A 15,615-nucleotide genomic window follows, 5' to 3' on the forward strand; every position below is an offset into this window, starting at 1 on the left:
GATCAATTTGATTATATATATATATATAGATATGTATATATATATATATATATATATATATATATATATATATAGATAGATAGATAGATAGATAAAAAAATATTAAAATAAATAACATTTTATTTAAAATAATAAATTAATACATTGGATTAAAATAAGTGAATAAAATGTAATAAAAATAAAACAAATAAATAATAATAAATAAATATTAAATAAATAAATACAATTTGATATAAATAAATAAAATAAATAAAACTTGATTTAATTAAATAAAATAAAAACATTTGATAAAACTAAATAAATAATACTTGTTTTAAATAAATAAAACAATAAGAAAAGCAGTGTAAAATGTAAAAAATAATAAATAAACATAAGATTTTTAAACTATGTAGCTAAATAAATTAAATTAAAATTGAATAAAATAAATGAAATATGATTTAAATAAATGAGAAATGAATACACTTGATTTAAACAATTAGAAAAAAAAATAAATTAATTAATGAAATAAATCTAACTTAAATCTAACAGTACAGTGTGATTAGAAAACAAAACTAAATATTTCACACATATTAATACTATAATACTAATTTCACAGTATTAATTGAGTCTTTATATATGGAAATACATAGGATGGGTGTCCCTTGCACGAGGATAATGAGATTTGGGAGTCTGTGGCATCTAAAAGATTGAAAAGTCCTGGTGTAAATCGCTCTATGACCGCACGGAGGCGTCTGGGCTGGGATAGATCCCCCTCGGTCTTCAGGGAATCAATGCAACGCATCTGTGAGTCGTTCCGCTCGTTCACACTAGGAGGCACCGCCGCTGCCTGCTTCGCCATTCACTTTCAGCTCCGAACAACCGGAAGAAGCTGTTTGAATGTGTCATACCATGTAGCTCCAGTCTGAAGTTAAAGAGTCCGATGCCAGGCGTTTGAAAACCCGCTGTCTGCAAACGGAGGAATACTACAGATATGTAGCTGACAAGCCGAAAGCCATCTTTCAACCGCCAGTATCTTCGTCAGCTGATCAGAAGCGATAATCGATCCATATTTAAACCACCGTCCATTTCCCTAGAGGTGAGTAACTATTATATCAGCGGTTGTGTGCGAACTGAAATATGGCGTATTTAATCCAGCTTTCCATTCAGCTGAGTTAATATTAACCGGCGCATCGATTCTGTGCTGTTATAACTGTGATAACTGTGATATGAGCTGATGCAGAGGCAGAGCTGTCAGATGATGTGCAGAGCGCTGACTTTAGCTTTAGCCCGCTGCATTCAAACGCCTTCTGTCTGCTCTTCATTCACATTAAACACCTCTTTCAGTGACAGTCTGCAGGGATTTCAGCTGTTCTTGTGGTTGTAACGATAGAACGATTTGTAATCGTATGTATAACTGCGGGGAAGTATGTGCGTGACAGGCAGCAAGGAGCTAGTTGCTAACTAGCCTAGCGAATATTCTGGCTTATGCTGACGCGTTGCTGGAGTGACGTCACACACAGCTGTAGAGGCCCATTACTGTACATTAATATACGTGACTGTACATTACTGTACAATGCTATGTGAGTATACTGAACATATAATAATAATAATAATAATAATAATAATAATAATAATAATTAATTATTATTATTATTGTCAACTTGAATAATTGTTGGTACTAATAATTACTCAGTATCTGGAATTTCCAAACTAATTTAAAAACACTTTTGCATGTTAGCAGTTCTCTGATGTGGGTTAATGGTCATGCAGGTAAACAAATAAAAATATTTCCTGGTAAATGTTTTTAATTTTTTTGTTTTTATTATTAAATTTTATTATTTATTATTTACATATTTATGATTTAATTCAAACTGAGGCCCCAGAGGCCGCAAGGTAATGTTAGGGAATCTGTGGAAACGTTTAGAGCAGAACTGTTAAAAAAAAATCATAATGATATAAATTAAAAAAGAAGATAACATAAGATTAAAATAAATAATCTTAATAATTAAATTTAAATAAATAATAAAAATTAGATTAAAATAAGTAAATAAGCTGTTGAGTAAATAATAAATACAGTATAACAATATTATAATAAATAGAAAAAAAAAACGTAACAATGTAACTTAGCTGAAACTAAATATTTTCCAAATAATAATTAATATTATTAATTGCTCACATAATAAATTGGGTCTTGATGTTTTTTACATAATAGAATGGGGGTCCCTCACCCAAGGGTGAACATATTTAGGGATCCTTGGCAGCTTAAAGATAAAAAAAAAATAATAATAAAAAAAAAACATGATTTAATTAATTTTTAGCTTTTTTTTTAAGCTCACTAACCCCCTGCAGTTCCCTTGCGAACGCCAGTTTGTGAAATCCAGTCATAGATAATGTAGCAGTGCTATACAATACAATGCTCATGGACTTATTGTCTTATGCTTATTGCTTACAGTATATTTAATAATGTTTTCTAGGTTGCTATTTCTTCTAACAGTTGAGCTATTTGGCCTTATTGAAACTCCCATCTGCTCTTAGCATCCATGTATCTTAGTAGTCTTGTAAACAGCCTCTTCTGCAAAACTGGTTAGTCAGTAGATACAATTTTATGATTATGATTATTTCTTTTGCTTTCAGTTTATATAGGGTAAAAATGCTATGAGATTGTAAAGTATGTGCAGGCCATACTATACATGCACATGCTCTCACAGATATGCACTGGGCTACAGGTTATAGATTGAGTACTAAAGGCTCAGATAACTTTCTTTCTTTTCTTTGTTTCTTTTGTTTATTTAATTTTTTTTTTTTTTAGTGCTGTAGTGTAGTTATGTCAAAAGTTCAAGACATGGCAGTGTTTTTGTGTGTTGCAAAACATGTCTTGACCTTCGCCCTGGATTTACACTCAGTAACCACTGAAGCTTTTTGTGCAAGGAAAATTAATGATAAACGATAAACGACTAATCTTATTTATGTAACATTTACAGAAAATAAAACAGGAATTGAGATAAATTATTGTAATTATTAAATGGAAAATTTGAGTTTATACCACTGAGCGCTTCACTACCCTTGTGAAGAAGTGTGGTAAGTATATTGAATGTAAAAAAGTATATTAAAAAAAAAAAAAAATGTAGATTCAGATAATATAATATTAATGAAATAAAATGGCACTTATAGTGCACTTAAAGTGAATACACGATCATGTACACTTTCATTACTGTTTCTTAACACACTTATACACTGTGGTTTGGTTTTGCACTGTCAAAATAAAAGTTTTACTTTAAAGTACATTTTCAGTCAATATGGTTTAATAATCTTTTGTCATGCTTTAAAGTACATTTATTTTGAAGTGTTTACTAACATATTAAAGCACATGTAAAATAGCCTGCTTGATTATAATTTGAAATATTTAAAGTTAATATATTTTAAATGTACTAAATTGCAACTGCATCATTATTTAATTACATACTCTATATATTTTAATACATGACAAATTTCATAGATTTCAATAGAAATGACATTACATTTTTAATTTACCACAATTGTTGGTCAGTGCATTCAGCAGTACACTATAACCATATTTCAAAGACAATAGAAGTATGAAATTACATATGTACTTAAAGGGTTAGTTCACCCAAAAATGAAAATTCTGTCATTGATTACTCATGCTCATGCCGTTCCAGACCCGTAAGACCTTCGTTAATCTTCGGAACGCAAATTGAGATATTTTTGTTTAAATCCGATGGCTCCGTGAGGCCTACATAGGGAGCAATGATATTTCCTCTCTCAAGATCCATAAAGGTACTAAAAACATTTAAATCAGTTCATGTGAGTACAGTGGTTCAATATTAATATTATTATAAAGCGACAAGAATATTTTTGGTGCGCCAAAAAAAAAACAAAATAACGAATTATTTAGTGATGGCCGATTTCAAAACACTGCTTCAGGAAGCTTCGGAGCATAATGAATCAGCGTGTCGAATCCGCAGTACGGAGCGCCAAAGTCACGTGATTTCAGCAGTTTGGCAGTTTGACACGCGATCCGAATAATGATTCGACACGCTGATTCATTATGCTCAGAATCTTCCTGAAGCAGTGTTTTGAAATCTGCCATCACTAAATAAGTCGTTATTTTGTTTTTTTTGGCACACCAAAAATATTCTCATCGTTTTATAATATTAATATTGAACCGCTGTACTCACGTGAACTGATTTAAATATGTTTTTAGTACCTTTATGGATCTTGAGAGAGGAAATGTCATTGCTCCCTATGTAGGCCTCACGGAGCCATCGGATTTAAACAAAAATATCTTAATTTGTGTTCCGAAGATCAACGAAGGTCTTACGGGTGTAAAACGGCACGAGGGTGAGTAATTAATGACAGAATTTTCATTTTTGGGTGAACTAACCCTTTAAGTCTTGTCAAAATGCACTCTCAAAAAGTTCAACTATTTGCATTTAATTAAAATTTAAACTAGAATTCATTTTCTGTTAATTGCAAATCCAAGTTTCTGAAAACATTACATTCGTTTTACACCAACGTATTCTTATATTATTATATATAGTACTATATATATCTTATATATAGTATTATTTCCATATATAAGACTCAATATGTGTACACTTTATAAACACGTTCTTGTTCCACACTATGCAAATTGGCAAGAGTTTATTGCATTCATTGTTAATAAAACGACACATCTTTGTGCTTCATATTGTTTTTATGGTAAACGTTATCAATAGTTTATGTTAGCAGTGAGATGTGTTCATGATATATAAAGTTTGACACATGATCAGAGAGTGATTGATGATTTGCTATTGATATTCACTCAGTGTAGTCCTGATCTAACTTGCTTCTGGCGTAATACTTATTCTACCCAAGTGTGTGTAATATAGTCTGTTCATTTAGTCCGTTTGGCCAACATGGCATCTGTCCAGTGTGTTTAACCCTGATACAAGATGTCTCTGTTGTGTAAAGTGACAGATCACATGTGCAGAGATGCACAAAACCTCTTATTGCTTTTCCCTTCCTTTATTCTGTTAAAGAATTAAACATTTATTAAAAACCTTGTTGGAAAAAAAAAGCATTTCGTGTTATGGTTGTGTTAGAAAAAGAACAAAACGATTAACTTTTGTCAGTATGACATTTTTATTTTTGGTGAACTTTGTGTTGCAAAACTATAAAATGTTTCAGTGATTAAAAATGGGTTTTAACATGTACATTTAAAAAGCTATATTGCTTTACATAAGCAATATTAAAGAAATATTTCCACCAAAAGTGACATTTTTTTGGGACTTGGGCCATGTGAATCGTTATTTACTGAGTAATGAGTCATTATGAGCCAAGCCCAAAATGGCTAAACTAAACTTTGTCTTCACCACAAGTTATTTGGCAAATAAATTAGCAAAATTTAAGCAAATGCACTACTTAAAAAGCCATTGCTGTCGCAGAAAAGCATCAGAGTAAAGTTTTTGGCAGGATATGGGAAGTTGTGTGTGGAGTGAATCACAACACGAGTTGCATGGTGATGCTCCAGAGTGGTGTCTCTGAAAATCTCCTGAGAAATATAATAATAAATCCATCTCTAGCACAGTAAAGCATGGAGGAAGAGCTGTCATTGTGTGGGGAGCCTTTTTACCCGCTGCTATTGGTGAGCTACTTCACTGTGAAAAGTCATTTAATGCTTTGGACTACAGGAGAATATTGCAGAATTGCTTGCTTCCCACAAATGAAAAGTTGTTCTCTAAAGAGGAATAATCAGATGTTATGCTCCTGCCCAAATTGCAAAGACAAACCAAGAAGTGGCCTGAGAGCAAGTCCATCAGGCTCATGTTTTGGCCTGGTCAGGGTCCAGATTTGAACCATATAGTGAATATTTGGTCTCACATTAAACTCGAACGAACTGGGAGAGATTTTTCAGCTACTCGTAAACTGTTTAAAGCCATTAACATTGAGTGTAACAACACTGACTCTTCTTCCTATAAAAAGCTGTCTGCAAGTTAGGGAAGGCTCTTCTGTGCTAAGTTACTTTATCTACAATATTTGTGCAGTTCTTGCTAATTTCCTGCCCAGTGATTCGTGATTTAAATTGGTTAAGACCATTAAAAGACCACTAAATAATTTGCCAATTTTGGCTTGGCCCATTTTGTTTGCCCAGGAGTATGTATGTCTTGGTCATTAAAGACACATTGCTGTTTTTACCGGGTAGTAACATTTGCCTCCTTTGGCCACTTGTGTTCGGGTTTTAAGGGAATGGTCTCTGATTTCATTTGAGACACACCAAGATGGCTTATTGTTTACACTACAAATTCAGTGTGTTTCTAACAACTTCTGATGTTTTTTTATTATAATCAAATCCCAGCTGATGTTGAAATAAAAGTTTACTAATGTGTTCACCTTTCTCTCCTTTTCCAAAAGAGTGATGTCTGGAGCGTCAGGCAATGACTGCCCACACTTGGAATGTGTGGGGGAGATTACCAAGGAAGAACTCATCCAGAAGTCTCACGTGAGTCCCCACCAAGACCCAGTCGTAACATTCATCATATCATTGCTTCCACCCATTTCTTATAGCTCAATTGTATTGTGCATTATTAAGAAAGCAATGACCCCTTTTTGGAGTTTGCGAAGTTGCCCTAGGCACTAATAATGTGTGGCTTTCTTACAAACAAGAGCTTAGGCAATAAACAGTGCGTGCTGTTGAAAAGCGTCGAGTGGAATCAATGTGCAATTATACATTATTGTTGTTTAAAAGCATCTGAGGCTGCTGCATCACTAATTGCTTGCTGGCGAAAGCAGATTGTACCTTTTAATAGGATACTTGTTTTCAGTAGTTTTTCCATACCTTTGATGTTGCAGAGCTGTGAGCTACAGCGCATATGTACTAACGTTAAAAAGTTTGAGGTCAGACAGATTTTTTTTTGTTTGTTTTTGAAAGAAGTCTTTTATCCACATCAAGGCTGCATTTATTTGATCAAAATACAATAAAAACACTATGAAAAACATTATGAAATAAAATTTATAATTTCAAATGACTGTTTTCTATTTTGTAATGTTTTAAATAGAGATCGACCGATAATCGGTTTTACAGATATTCTTCCAGATATTTAAGCATTTTCCTGTAATTGGGTGTCGGTTTTGTAATATCAGATTCACAGATAAATTAACAAAGTCTAAATTTACTTTGCCTATTGTTAATATTTAAGCTGTTGTTCTAAATAAAAATATGTAACTGGGATTATTAAGATACACTAAAGTTAATTTAAAGTATTATTCATGTGGTTTAAAATGTTTTATGCTTTTTGCAAAAAAACTTGAATTATTTTTAAATGCCATATTCGTTGTTTTTTTTGTTTTTTCAAAGATTTTAAAAAAGACACTTTAGTGACAGTGCACCATATATATATATATATATATATATATTATTATTATTATTTTTTTTTTTTTTTGTGCACGCTTTCAGACTCTATCGATGAAGAATTGTTTTGTATGCAAGGAGAGAGAGACATTGCAGAAATTTCAGTATTTAAAAAGTGTTAAATAAAACAGTTTGTTCAGTTCAGTGCTGTTGTTCTACTGTTGTTAAAAACAGAAATAAAACTCTGTATATCGTTTATCGGGCACATAAACATGCAAATAATTGGTATCGGTTATAAAAAGTCAATATCGGTTGATCTCTAATTTTAAAATTGATGCTTCTGACTGATACAGCAATCTGACTGATATATATATATGTATATATTACAAGAAATCATTCTAATAGGCTGATCTGCTGCTCAAGTAAAAATAAATGTTGAAAAGGGTTGTTTTGATTTAATATTTTTGTGGAAATGGTGATAGATTTTTTTCAGGATTCTTTGTTGAATAGAAAGGTCTTTTGTAACATTATAAATGTTTTTACTGCCAAATAAAGCATCCCTGAGTAAAGTATAAATGTGTTTGTTTACAGGGTCAGTGTCAGGACTGTAAAGTTGGGGGACCAAACCTTTGGGCCTGTCTAGAGGTAATTTTTCTATTAATTTTGTTTAATATGGATGCACCAATATTAAAATACTGCAGCTACAGTGATTAGTAAAGTATTTTGATGTTATACCTTATAAACCTCACCAATAAATGTCTGATGTTAAAATTATTGAGTCAAAAAAAAAAAATCTCTTATGAATGGTGACGTGAAATTCTTAATTACTGAAAGCTAGTTTTTATTGCAGCCTGCAGAGTATAATTTCTTTTCATGTTTATCACTTGTTCAGAACGGCTGTTCATATGTTGGCTGTGGAGAGTCACATGCGGATCACAGCACTGTCCACTCTCAGGTTAGTCATCGTATTCTCTGTTTTTACCATTTCTTAGGTGTGCATTAGTTATTCAAATTCATATTTTGAAAATGTCTAAACATTTTGTGTATTAATACTATTTTATTTATAGTGTTTTACAAAATATTTTATTTAATAAAATAATAATTATTGTTTTTAAATAAATAAATATAATTATAAAAAATATAAATATAATTTGTTACATGTAGTTACTATAGCAATAACTACAAATTATGCATAATTACATGCAACTAACCCTAAACCAAACCAAACCTGAATCCTAAACCTATAGTAAGTACATGTAGTTACTTAATATTACTCAGTAGTTAAATGTATAATTACAGTGTAACAAAGACACCTTAATATAGTGTATTTAGTGTATTTTATTGTGTTTAATACATGTACTTAAAGCTTGTGATGTTTTCACCCATGGTGAGCTGTCATTGTACATTTCAGACATGATGTGTGACCCTCATAGCATTACAGCTCTAGGATTACATTTGTATGTGCATTTAGACAGGTGGATCTAATCCCTGATCACACGTGTCATTCTGTGTTGATTTCACGTCTGTTATTCTGAATGTGACCGGACGCCTGAATGAAGTGTGTTTTGAATCCCAGCCTGGCCTGTGGCTGAACTCATCCATTATTAATCAGCACTCCAGTGGGGATCTCCCTTCCCACTAAAGGCCACTCTGATTACCCATTACCAAAACCCCACAATGCTCTCAAAACACCCTATGTCTTTGTGAAATCCACTGAGAGAAGACAGCCATCAGACATACTTCCTCACAATAACCTGCATTTTTGCAGTAAACAAAATGTAGCCCATGTTTTTTTCTTCCACTAAATGGTTTTCCTCTAGCAGGGGGCTTGGGGGTATAGAGTACTGCAGTGATGATGTATTTTTGTAGACCAACTCTGAATAGCATCACCCTGGTTCCCTCAACAAAAACCCAATAGGATTTTTCTGTTGGCTTTTGGATTATTGCAGAAAAAAAGCTCTGTGACCAACAAAAGTTTTTGATTCTTACATGTTTGGTTATAATAATCTTCACAAATGATCACAACTTTTATGAATTTTGAAGCCTAAATGTAATCGGCAGAAGTAAAAAGCTAAACCTAGACTATAAACAAACTACATTATGGTCACATGACTTCAACGTCACCATCACCACCATCCTCCGACAACTCTTTCAATCTTTATTTAAAGAAACATTTTCCCCGAGTTCAGATAGTTCACAAGAGCACACGATTTTAAACTGTGAAAGCGGACTAGTGAGTAGATGAGTTTTTCTATTCGGCTAATGATGTGACGACTTATGCCCCTTTTTACAAGATGTTATGCGAGTCTCAGGTGTCCCCAGAATGTGTCTGTGAAGTTTCAGCTCAAAATACCCCATGGATGTTTTTATTATACCATGTTTTAACTACTATTTTTGGGTGGGAGGGAAAAAAAAGCGCTGATTTGGTGTGTGTAGCTTTAAATGCAAATGAGCTTGTGCTTTCCAATACACTGAGGCATAAACAATACAGGCGAAGCTCACACAGCAAATATAATTCTCTAAATCAGTGGTTCCCAAACCTGTCCTGGAGGACCCCCAGCCCTGCACATTTTGTATGTCTCCCTCATATATCACACCTGATTCAACTCATATGCTCATTAGTAGAAACTGCAAGACCTGAAATGGGTGTGTCAGAAATAGGGAGACATACAAAATGTGCAGGGCTGGAGGTCCTCCAGGACAGGTTTGGGAACCACTGCTCTAAATGGATCATTACAAACTGTTTGTGATGCAGTATATCAGATCATGTACGTATGGCATGTATTTTGATGATTTGCTATAATTCGATTCTGAATGAGTTTGAGAACGTGCTGCATGGCTAACATGGCTAAAGCTACACACTGTTGGAGAGACTCAATAAGAATGGAAATGCGTTTATGCATTATACAGACTGCAAGCGTTTTGAGGTTAAAAATGAAAATAACATGGCTCTGGTCTCCATGAATACAGTAAGACACAATGGAAACATTAGCCACATTCAACAGTACATTAAAAAAGTGTTAACGAAACACATTTGGAAACATCATGAAATATATATGAAATTGGATCATGAACAGTTGGTATCGATCCATTTTTGAGAATCAACTTCTGTGCAAATCCTGTGTTTTACTGACCCTCATGTGCAAAGCAGTCTGGTGTAAAATGACTTGCACATACTGGTATATGAATTTATCTGGACACATTCCCTTCATAAATAAAATTACACCACTGCATCCTTAGTGGCTTAGATGCCAGGAGTTTGTGGATATGTTTACTCTCATAGCCATTAACAGATCAGTGATAAGCTGAGACATATCATGAGTTCAGGGACGGTCGTTCTTGAGTGCTGTTGTCCTACAGAGTTTTGCTCCGACCCAACTCGCCTTCCTTCACGTAGCTTTAGTAATCCTGAAGACATTCAAGTGTGTCTGATCAGGGTTGTAGCTAAACTCTGCAGCTGCACTCCAGGACCAGTGTTACTGGTACACCGTTGTCGCCTTGCGAAAACAAAATGGCGGCACTGTGGGTGGAAACATACAGAAGTAATATTATAATATCGATCCCCTTCACAAGGGGAGCGGAAACTGAGCAGCTCTTTTTTCACGTGCTTGCAGAGAAAGGCTTACGAAAACAAAGTTACTGGGTTGTCCTTTTTCACATTTTCTCATTGGTAGATGCATTGCACTGTGGACCTGATTATAGCACTTAAACACGGAAAAAGCCCTTTTCATGTCCCCTTTAATGTCCCTTACAACCTCTGTAGTCAGATTTAGACACTTGTTAGCAATACCTTTTTCAAGAGTAAAAGCTTTAAAGTAATCACAAAGGGCTAAATATCATGCTACATATCACTCACAATGAACAGACCTAGTTAAATGCCAAAAGCAAAGGAGAATAAGAAAGCCTTTGGACCGATTTTAAAATTTTTAAAACAAAGGCAACTCATTCCACAGCACAGGGGCTGTGACAGAAATGCTTTAGACGAGACCTTGCAAAATGAGAAAATGTAATGAGCTTGTTTTTTGTTTGTTTTTTGTTTTTTTAACCATGCACAGACCTCATTTCTGGCATTTAACCAGTGCTAAAATGTTAACTCGTTTCCAGGTTTTGGTCTACAAAAATACATCATCCCTGCAGCATTATATTAATGAAGAATGCCCTGATAGTCTTAATTGATCCTAATGCCAGTAATTAGTCACATCCTGCACTGCCCATGTAAACATCATGTGTCTTTTTAGAGACACAAAAATAATTTTATTAGTTTGTTCAATTGTGAAAATTCCCAGGCTCATGAGTGTACTGTGCGTACCAGGATTTATAATGTAGATGAGTTTTCTTTTATGTTAGCCTTGCTGTGCTGTGAGTTAAAATTGACGTGGGCGTGTATTACCTCCTGTCCGTCTCTGTAATGGTCGGAGTGGCAGATGTTGGCAGGGCTTGTATTTTGGCGCAGCTCTCATAAATGTTTTATCCGCCCCTGTCTGGCTGCAGTTGCACCAGTTGTAGTGCCGCAGTGAAAGCCAATCCAGACACATGAATAATGCAGGGACCCCTTAGCCACCGCTGCATGCACACACCCTGGCCTAACATCACCACTCCCCATTTCCTCTACTACGTTTTCATTCCTGTAGCAACACACTTTTGTTTTGCCCTACATTTTGAAGAGTCTTTCTGTTGCATTATATGTAGAGAATGTAGAGAAGGACATCAGTGCTGCCTTTATTTGGGAAGCAGAAAGGCATTGATATAGTTTTGGCTGATAGTCTGATATAATTTTGGCTGAAACCAGTAGCCGAATAAATGGCTGTGATTATTTAATCCCAATATATTTTGAATGAAACTTCCAAGACTATATATATATATATATATATATGCCCCAGAGTTTATATAGTCACACCTTTTGGTGAACTTTGCCATTTTCAAGCTGAAATATGGCATTTAGCCTATTTAATTTGTGCACAACCAATGAGTTTTTGTGTGTGGGTGGTTGGGGGAGTCTGTCCAAATTTTTTACAAAATATTGCTTTGTCAACAAACCACAACCAGAGTTTCAGCACTTAATAACATTTTTGTTACATATCCATTTAAATGTCATGACAGCTTTTGTCACAAAATGTGCTGTCAAATGCAGAGATAAAATGCAGTTTAGCCTTGCAGTGTCCAATGCTGATGGTTTAAATTCATTTGTTTCTATAATCTACCAAATGCATGGAAGACTGATTTGATGCTGAACTTGTGATATTCTTAATATTTTGGAATAGCAACAGTAAAGGTGTTAAAATTGCAGTGTGATCAGATCACTGGCAGTCGAGATCAGTTGCAATTTTGCTTGGTTTATTATAAAAATGCATATAATAGAAGGATTTGAACTCAGTCCCCATGCATACGTGTGTATAAATTTACACCACTAGATTATCATGACTTGCAGTCTTTAAATGAAATCAGTCAACAAAAATGGATATTAGAAAAATTAGGATTTTTTTCCCCAAAATCTACTAGCAAACTTTTATCTTTCAATTCAGACAATGCTATCTTCATATCTTCATCTTTTTCTTCTTCTTCTCATTCTTTTTCTTTTTGTTGTTTTACTCCTTCTCCTCCTCCTCCTCCTCCTTTTCCTTCTTCTTCTTCTTCTTCTTGTCCTTTTCCTTCCTCTTCTCCTTCTTCTCGTTTTCCTCATGTGTCTCCTCTTCCTTATCCTTTCCCTCTTTGTCGTCCTTTTCCTCCTTCTCCTCTTCCTCCTTCCCCTCCCTCTTATTCTCGTACTTTCCTTCCTCTTCTCCTTCTTCTCGTTGTCCTCCTCCTCCTCCTCCTTGTCCACCTTTTCCTTCTTCTTCTCCTCCTCCTCCTCCTCCTCCTCCTCCTCCTTCTTCTCCTTTTCCTCCTCCTTCTTCTTCTCTTTTTCTTTTTCCTCCTCCCTTTTTTCCTCCTTCTCTTTTAATTCTACTCCTTCTAAAAGCTGATATTGATACGGTCACCAATACATCAGTATATTGTGCATCTGTAGTTAATGCAATTTTTTTAGATGTAGTTTAAATTTGTGATTTTATTTATTTATTTATTTATTTATTTATTTATTTTATTTGCATTTTGACCATTAAACCCACAGGTACATTTTATTTTCATTCACATGTCCACCTAAGCACCATGTCTTCATCTTCCAGGAGACGCGGCACAACCTGACAGTGAATCTGACCACTTTAAGAGTGTGGTGTTATGCCTGCACCAAGGAGGTTTTCCTGGAAAGAAAACTGGGTCCACACACACACTTGCCCAGCGCTGCCAAACCCATCTCTCCAGTACAGACCCCCAGTCAGGTCAGAGCTCTTATGCAGCTTGCTTTGAATACATGTGAACTGCAGTGTAAACTTGGATATAAATCTTTGAAAGGAAGACCAATCACAGTCTCGGTATGCAAATAGGTGTAAGACAGATGTTATGTTTTGAATACTGAACATTATCAGTGTCAATGGAAAGTTCTGTCTTTTATTTAAATAAAAAAAAAAAAAAAAAAAAAAAAAAGATAACACACCTGGTAATTTTGAGATCACAGATTTTCTGAACATCGTTAGGGGCAAACAAGTACTCTTATTTGCTGTTTTGCACAAGGTGTGCTGTTGCTGATCATCTCTGTTCTCTCAGGATCCAAAAGCTCCCGGGAGCCCCACCTCCCTGAGAATTCCTCCAACGGGAACCTGTGATGACCTGGACATGGAAACTGAGGAGGAGGATGAACTGAGGACCAGAGGTCCTTTATCTCTCATGTCTAGAGTTCTTTGCATTTGCTCTGCATAGTAAACGCTGTTAGTCTGAACATGGTCATCTGTTTTCCTCACAGGTCTGACTGGACTGAAGAACATTGGCAATACCTGCTACATGAACGCAGCGCTCCAGGCACTCTCTAACTGGTAAGAACACCGAAAATCGCTAATGTGTTCCAATGGTTCTCTTCTAGTCTCTTCCACTCTCTCTTTCTGGTTTTTCTTCTAGTCCTCCACTGACTCAGTTTTTCCTGGACTGTGGTGGTCTGGTGAAGACAGACAAGAAGCCAGCACTATGCAAGAGCTATCAGAAACTCATCACAGACCTGTGGCACAAAAACAGGTACATTCCTCTTGTGCTATTTCCTATTTCATTCTCATTTTTCAGGCATTTTCCTCAAGAAACAAGTTTTCATTATAACTTTCATTGTTTTTGTTTTGTGTGGTTGCAGGAACTCCTATGTTGTTCCCACAAATCTATTCCAGGGCATTAAGGCTGTAAACCCAATGTTTCGTGGTTATTCCCAACAGGTATGTTTTGTTACAGTGATTTGTTTAAAAAATTAGTGATGCACCATTGTTAAAATACTGTCCTATGTTGTCTAATACACTATCGTTCCAACTTTTGGGGTCAGTGAGATCAGTTTTATTTATACTTATATTTATTTATTTTTTAACTTTTATTCAGCAAGTATACATTAAATTGATCAAACGTTTTAGTAAAGACATTTATAATGTTCAACATAAAGTATACTGACTCCAACTTTTTGAACTTTAGTGTAAATTGAAATATTGATGCTATTTTGCATTTTCTTTAAATGCTACAAGTGAATTTAGGCATCACAACATTATAATGTACAGTATGAAAGGCGACCAGTTTGAGATTTGCTAAAGATCTAAGTGTTTTTAGTGTTTAAATTAGTGTTTTTATCGAGTAGATGATAGAAATGGTCTATTTTTCTGTGCTGCACACACTGAATTAAAGTGACAGCACATTGTTCGTATAAAAATAAACATAGATTGACATGAAAATGTAGTAATTTCACCATAAACACCCATAATTAACCTTTACTGTGTTTTAGTCAACACATGGCTTTTTGCCCAGGGTAAAGCAAGGAAAACTGCACCTTACCTCACATTTAGATAAACAAGGTGACATAATGGATGGCACTCATCTCATCATGGAGGTGGAAAAACAAAGTTCTTTATGACCTGCAGGATTTCTTGTTTAAAGGTTTAAATACCAAAGAAAAGATATGAGAGTTGGCGTTTTTGTCAATTGTAAGTCTGTTAACATAAGAAAAGTATAGGCTATGTTTAAATGTTTTGAGCAACTTAACATATAAATCTATATAGAAGTAATGAATGGAATAATACATTGTTTAAATAGTGTGTTTACAATCTGTAAATGATTGTAGGCTATAACTGTACTGTGTACAAAGAAAATCCCAATGCTGAAAAAAGTGTTTTCAGTAACAACTTTTGGATTTGAGATAAAAGTAATTAATAAATGTTGTGTTTGTCATA

The 15,615-nt window shown here is 34.6% G+C and overlaps 1 protein-coding gene across 2 annotated transcripts in view; it reads left to right on the top strand.

Moving 5' to 3' along the window:
- The first annotated feature begins 736 nt into the window (after window positions 1-736).
- The window catches only part of usp33 (ubiquitin specific peptidase 33), a 35,232-nt gene continuing 20,353 nt past the window's right edge, over window positions 737-15,615 (top strand). Inside the window, exons 1-9 of one of the 2 annotated variants that reach the window (XM_051881846.1) lie at window positions 737-1,075; window positions 6,391-6,478; window positions 7,919-7,972; window positions 8,220-8,282; window positions 13,492-13,644; window positions 13,970-14,075; window positions 14,166-14,235; window positions 14,318-14,431; window positions 14,541-14,619. In XM_051881846.1, coding sequence (XP_051737806.1) covers window positions 6,395-6,478; window positions 7,919-7,972; window positions 8,220-8,282; window positions 13,492-13,644; window positions 13,970-14,075; window positions 14,166-14,235; window positions 14,318-14,431; window positions 14,541-14,619 — 723 coding nt within the window. In that variant the 5' untranslated portion in view covers window positions 737-1,075; window positions 6,391-6,394. The remainder of the gene's footprint in view (window positions 1,076-6,390; window positions 6,479-7,918; window positions 7,973-8,219; window positions 8,283-13,491; window positions 13,645-13,969; window positions 14,076-14,165; window positions 14,236-14,317; window positions 14,432-14,540; window positions 14,620-15,615) is intronic. The other variant, XM_051881856.1, reaches the window with a different exon arrangement.

This window comes from Ctenopharyngodon idella, chromosome 2 (genome assembly GCF_019924925.1).
Source record: "Ctenopharyngodon idella isolate HZGC_01 chromosome 2, HZGC01, whole genome shotgun sequence".
NCBI lineage: Eukaryota > Metazoa > Chordata > Actinopteri > Cypriniformes > Xenocyprididae > Ctenopharyngodon > Ctenopharyngodon idella.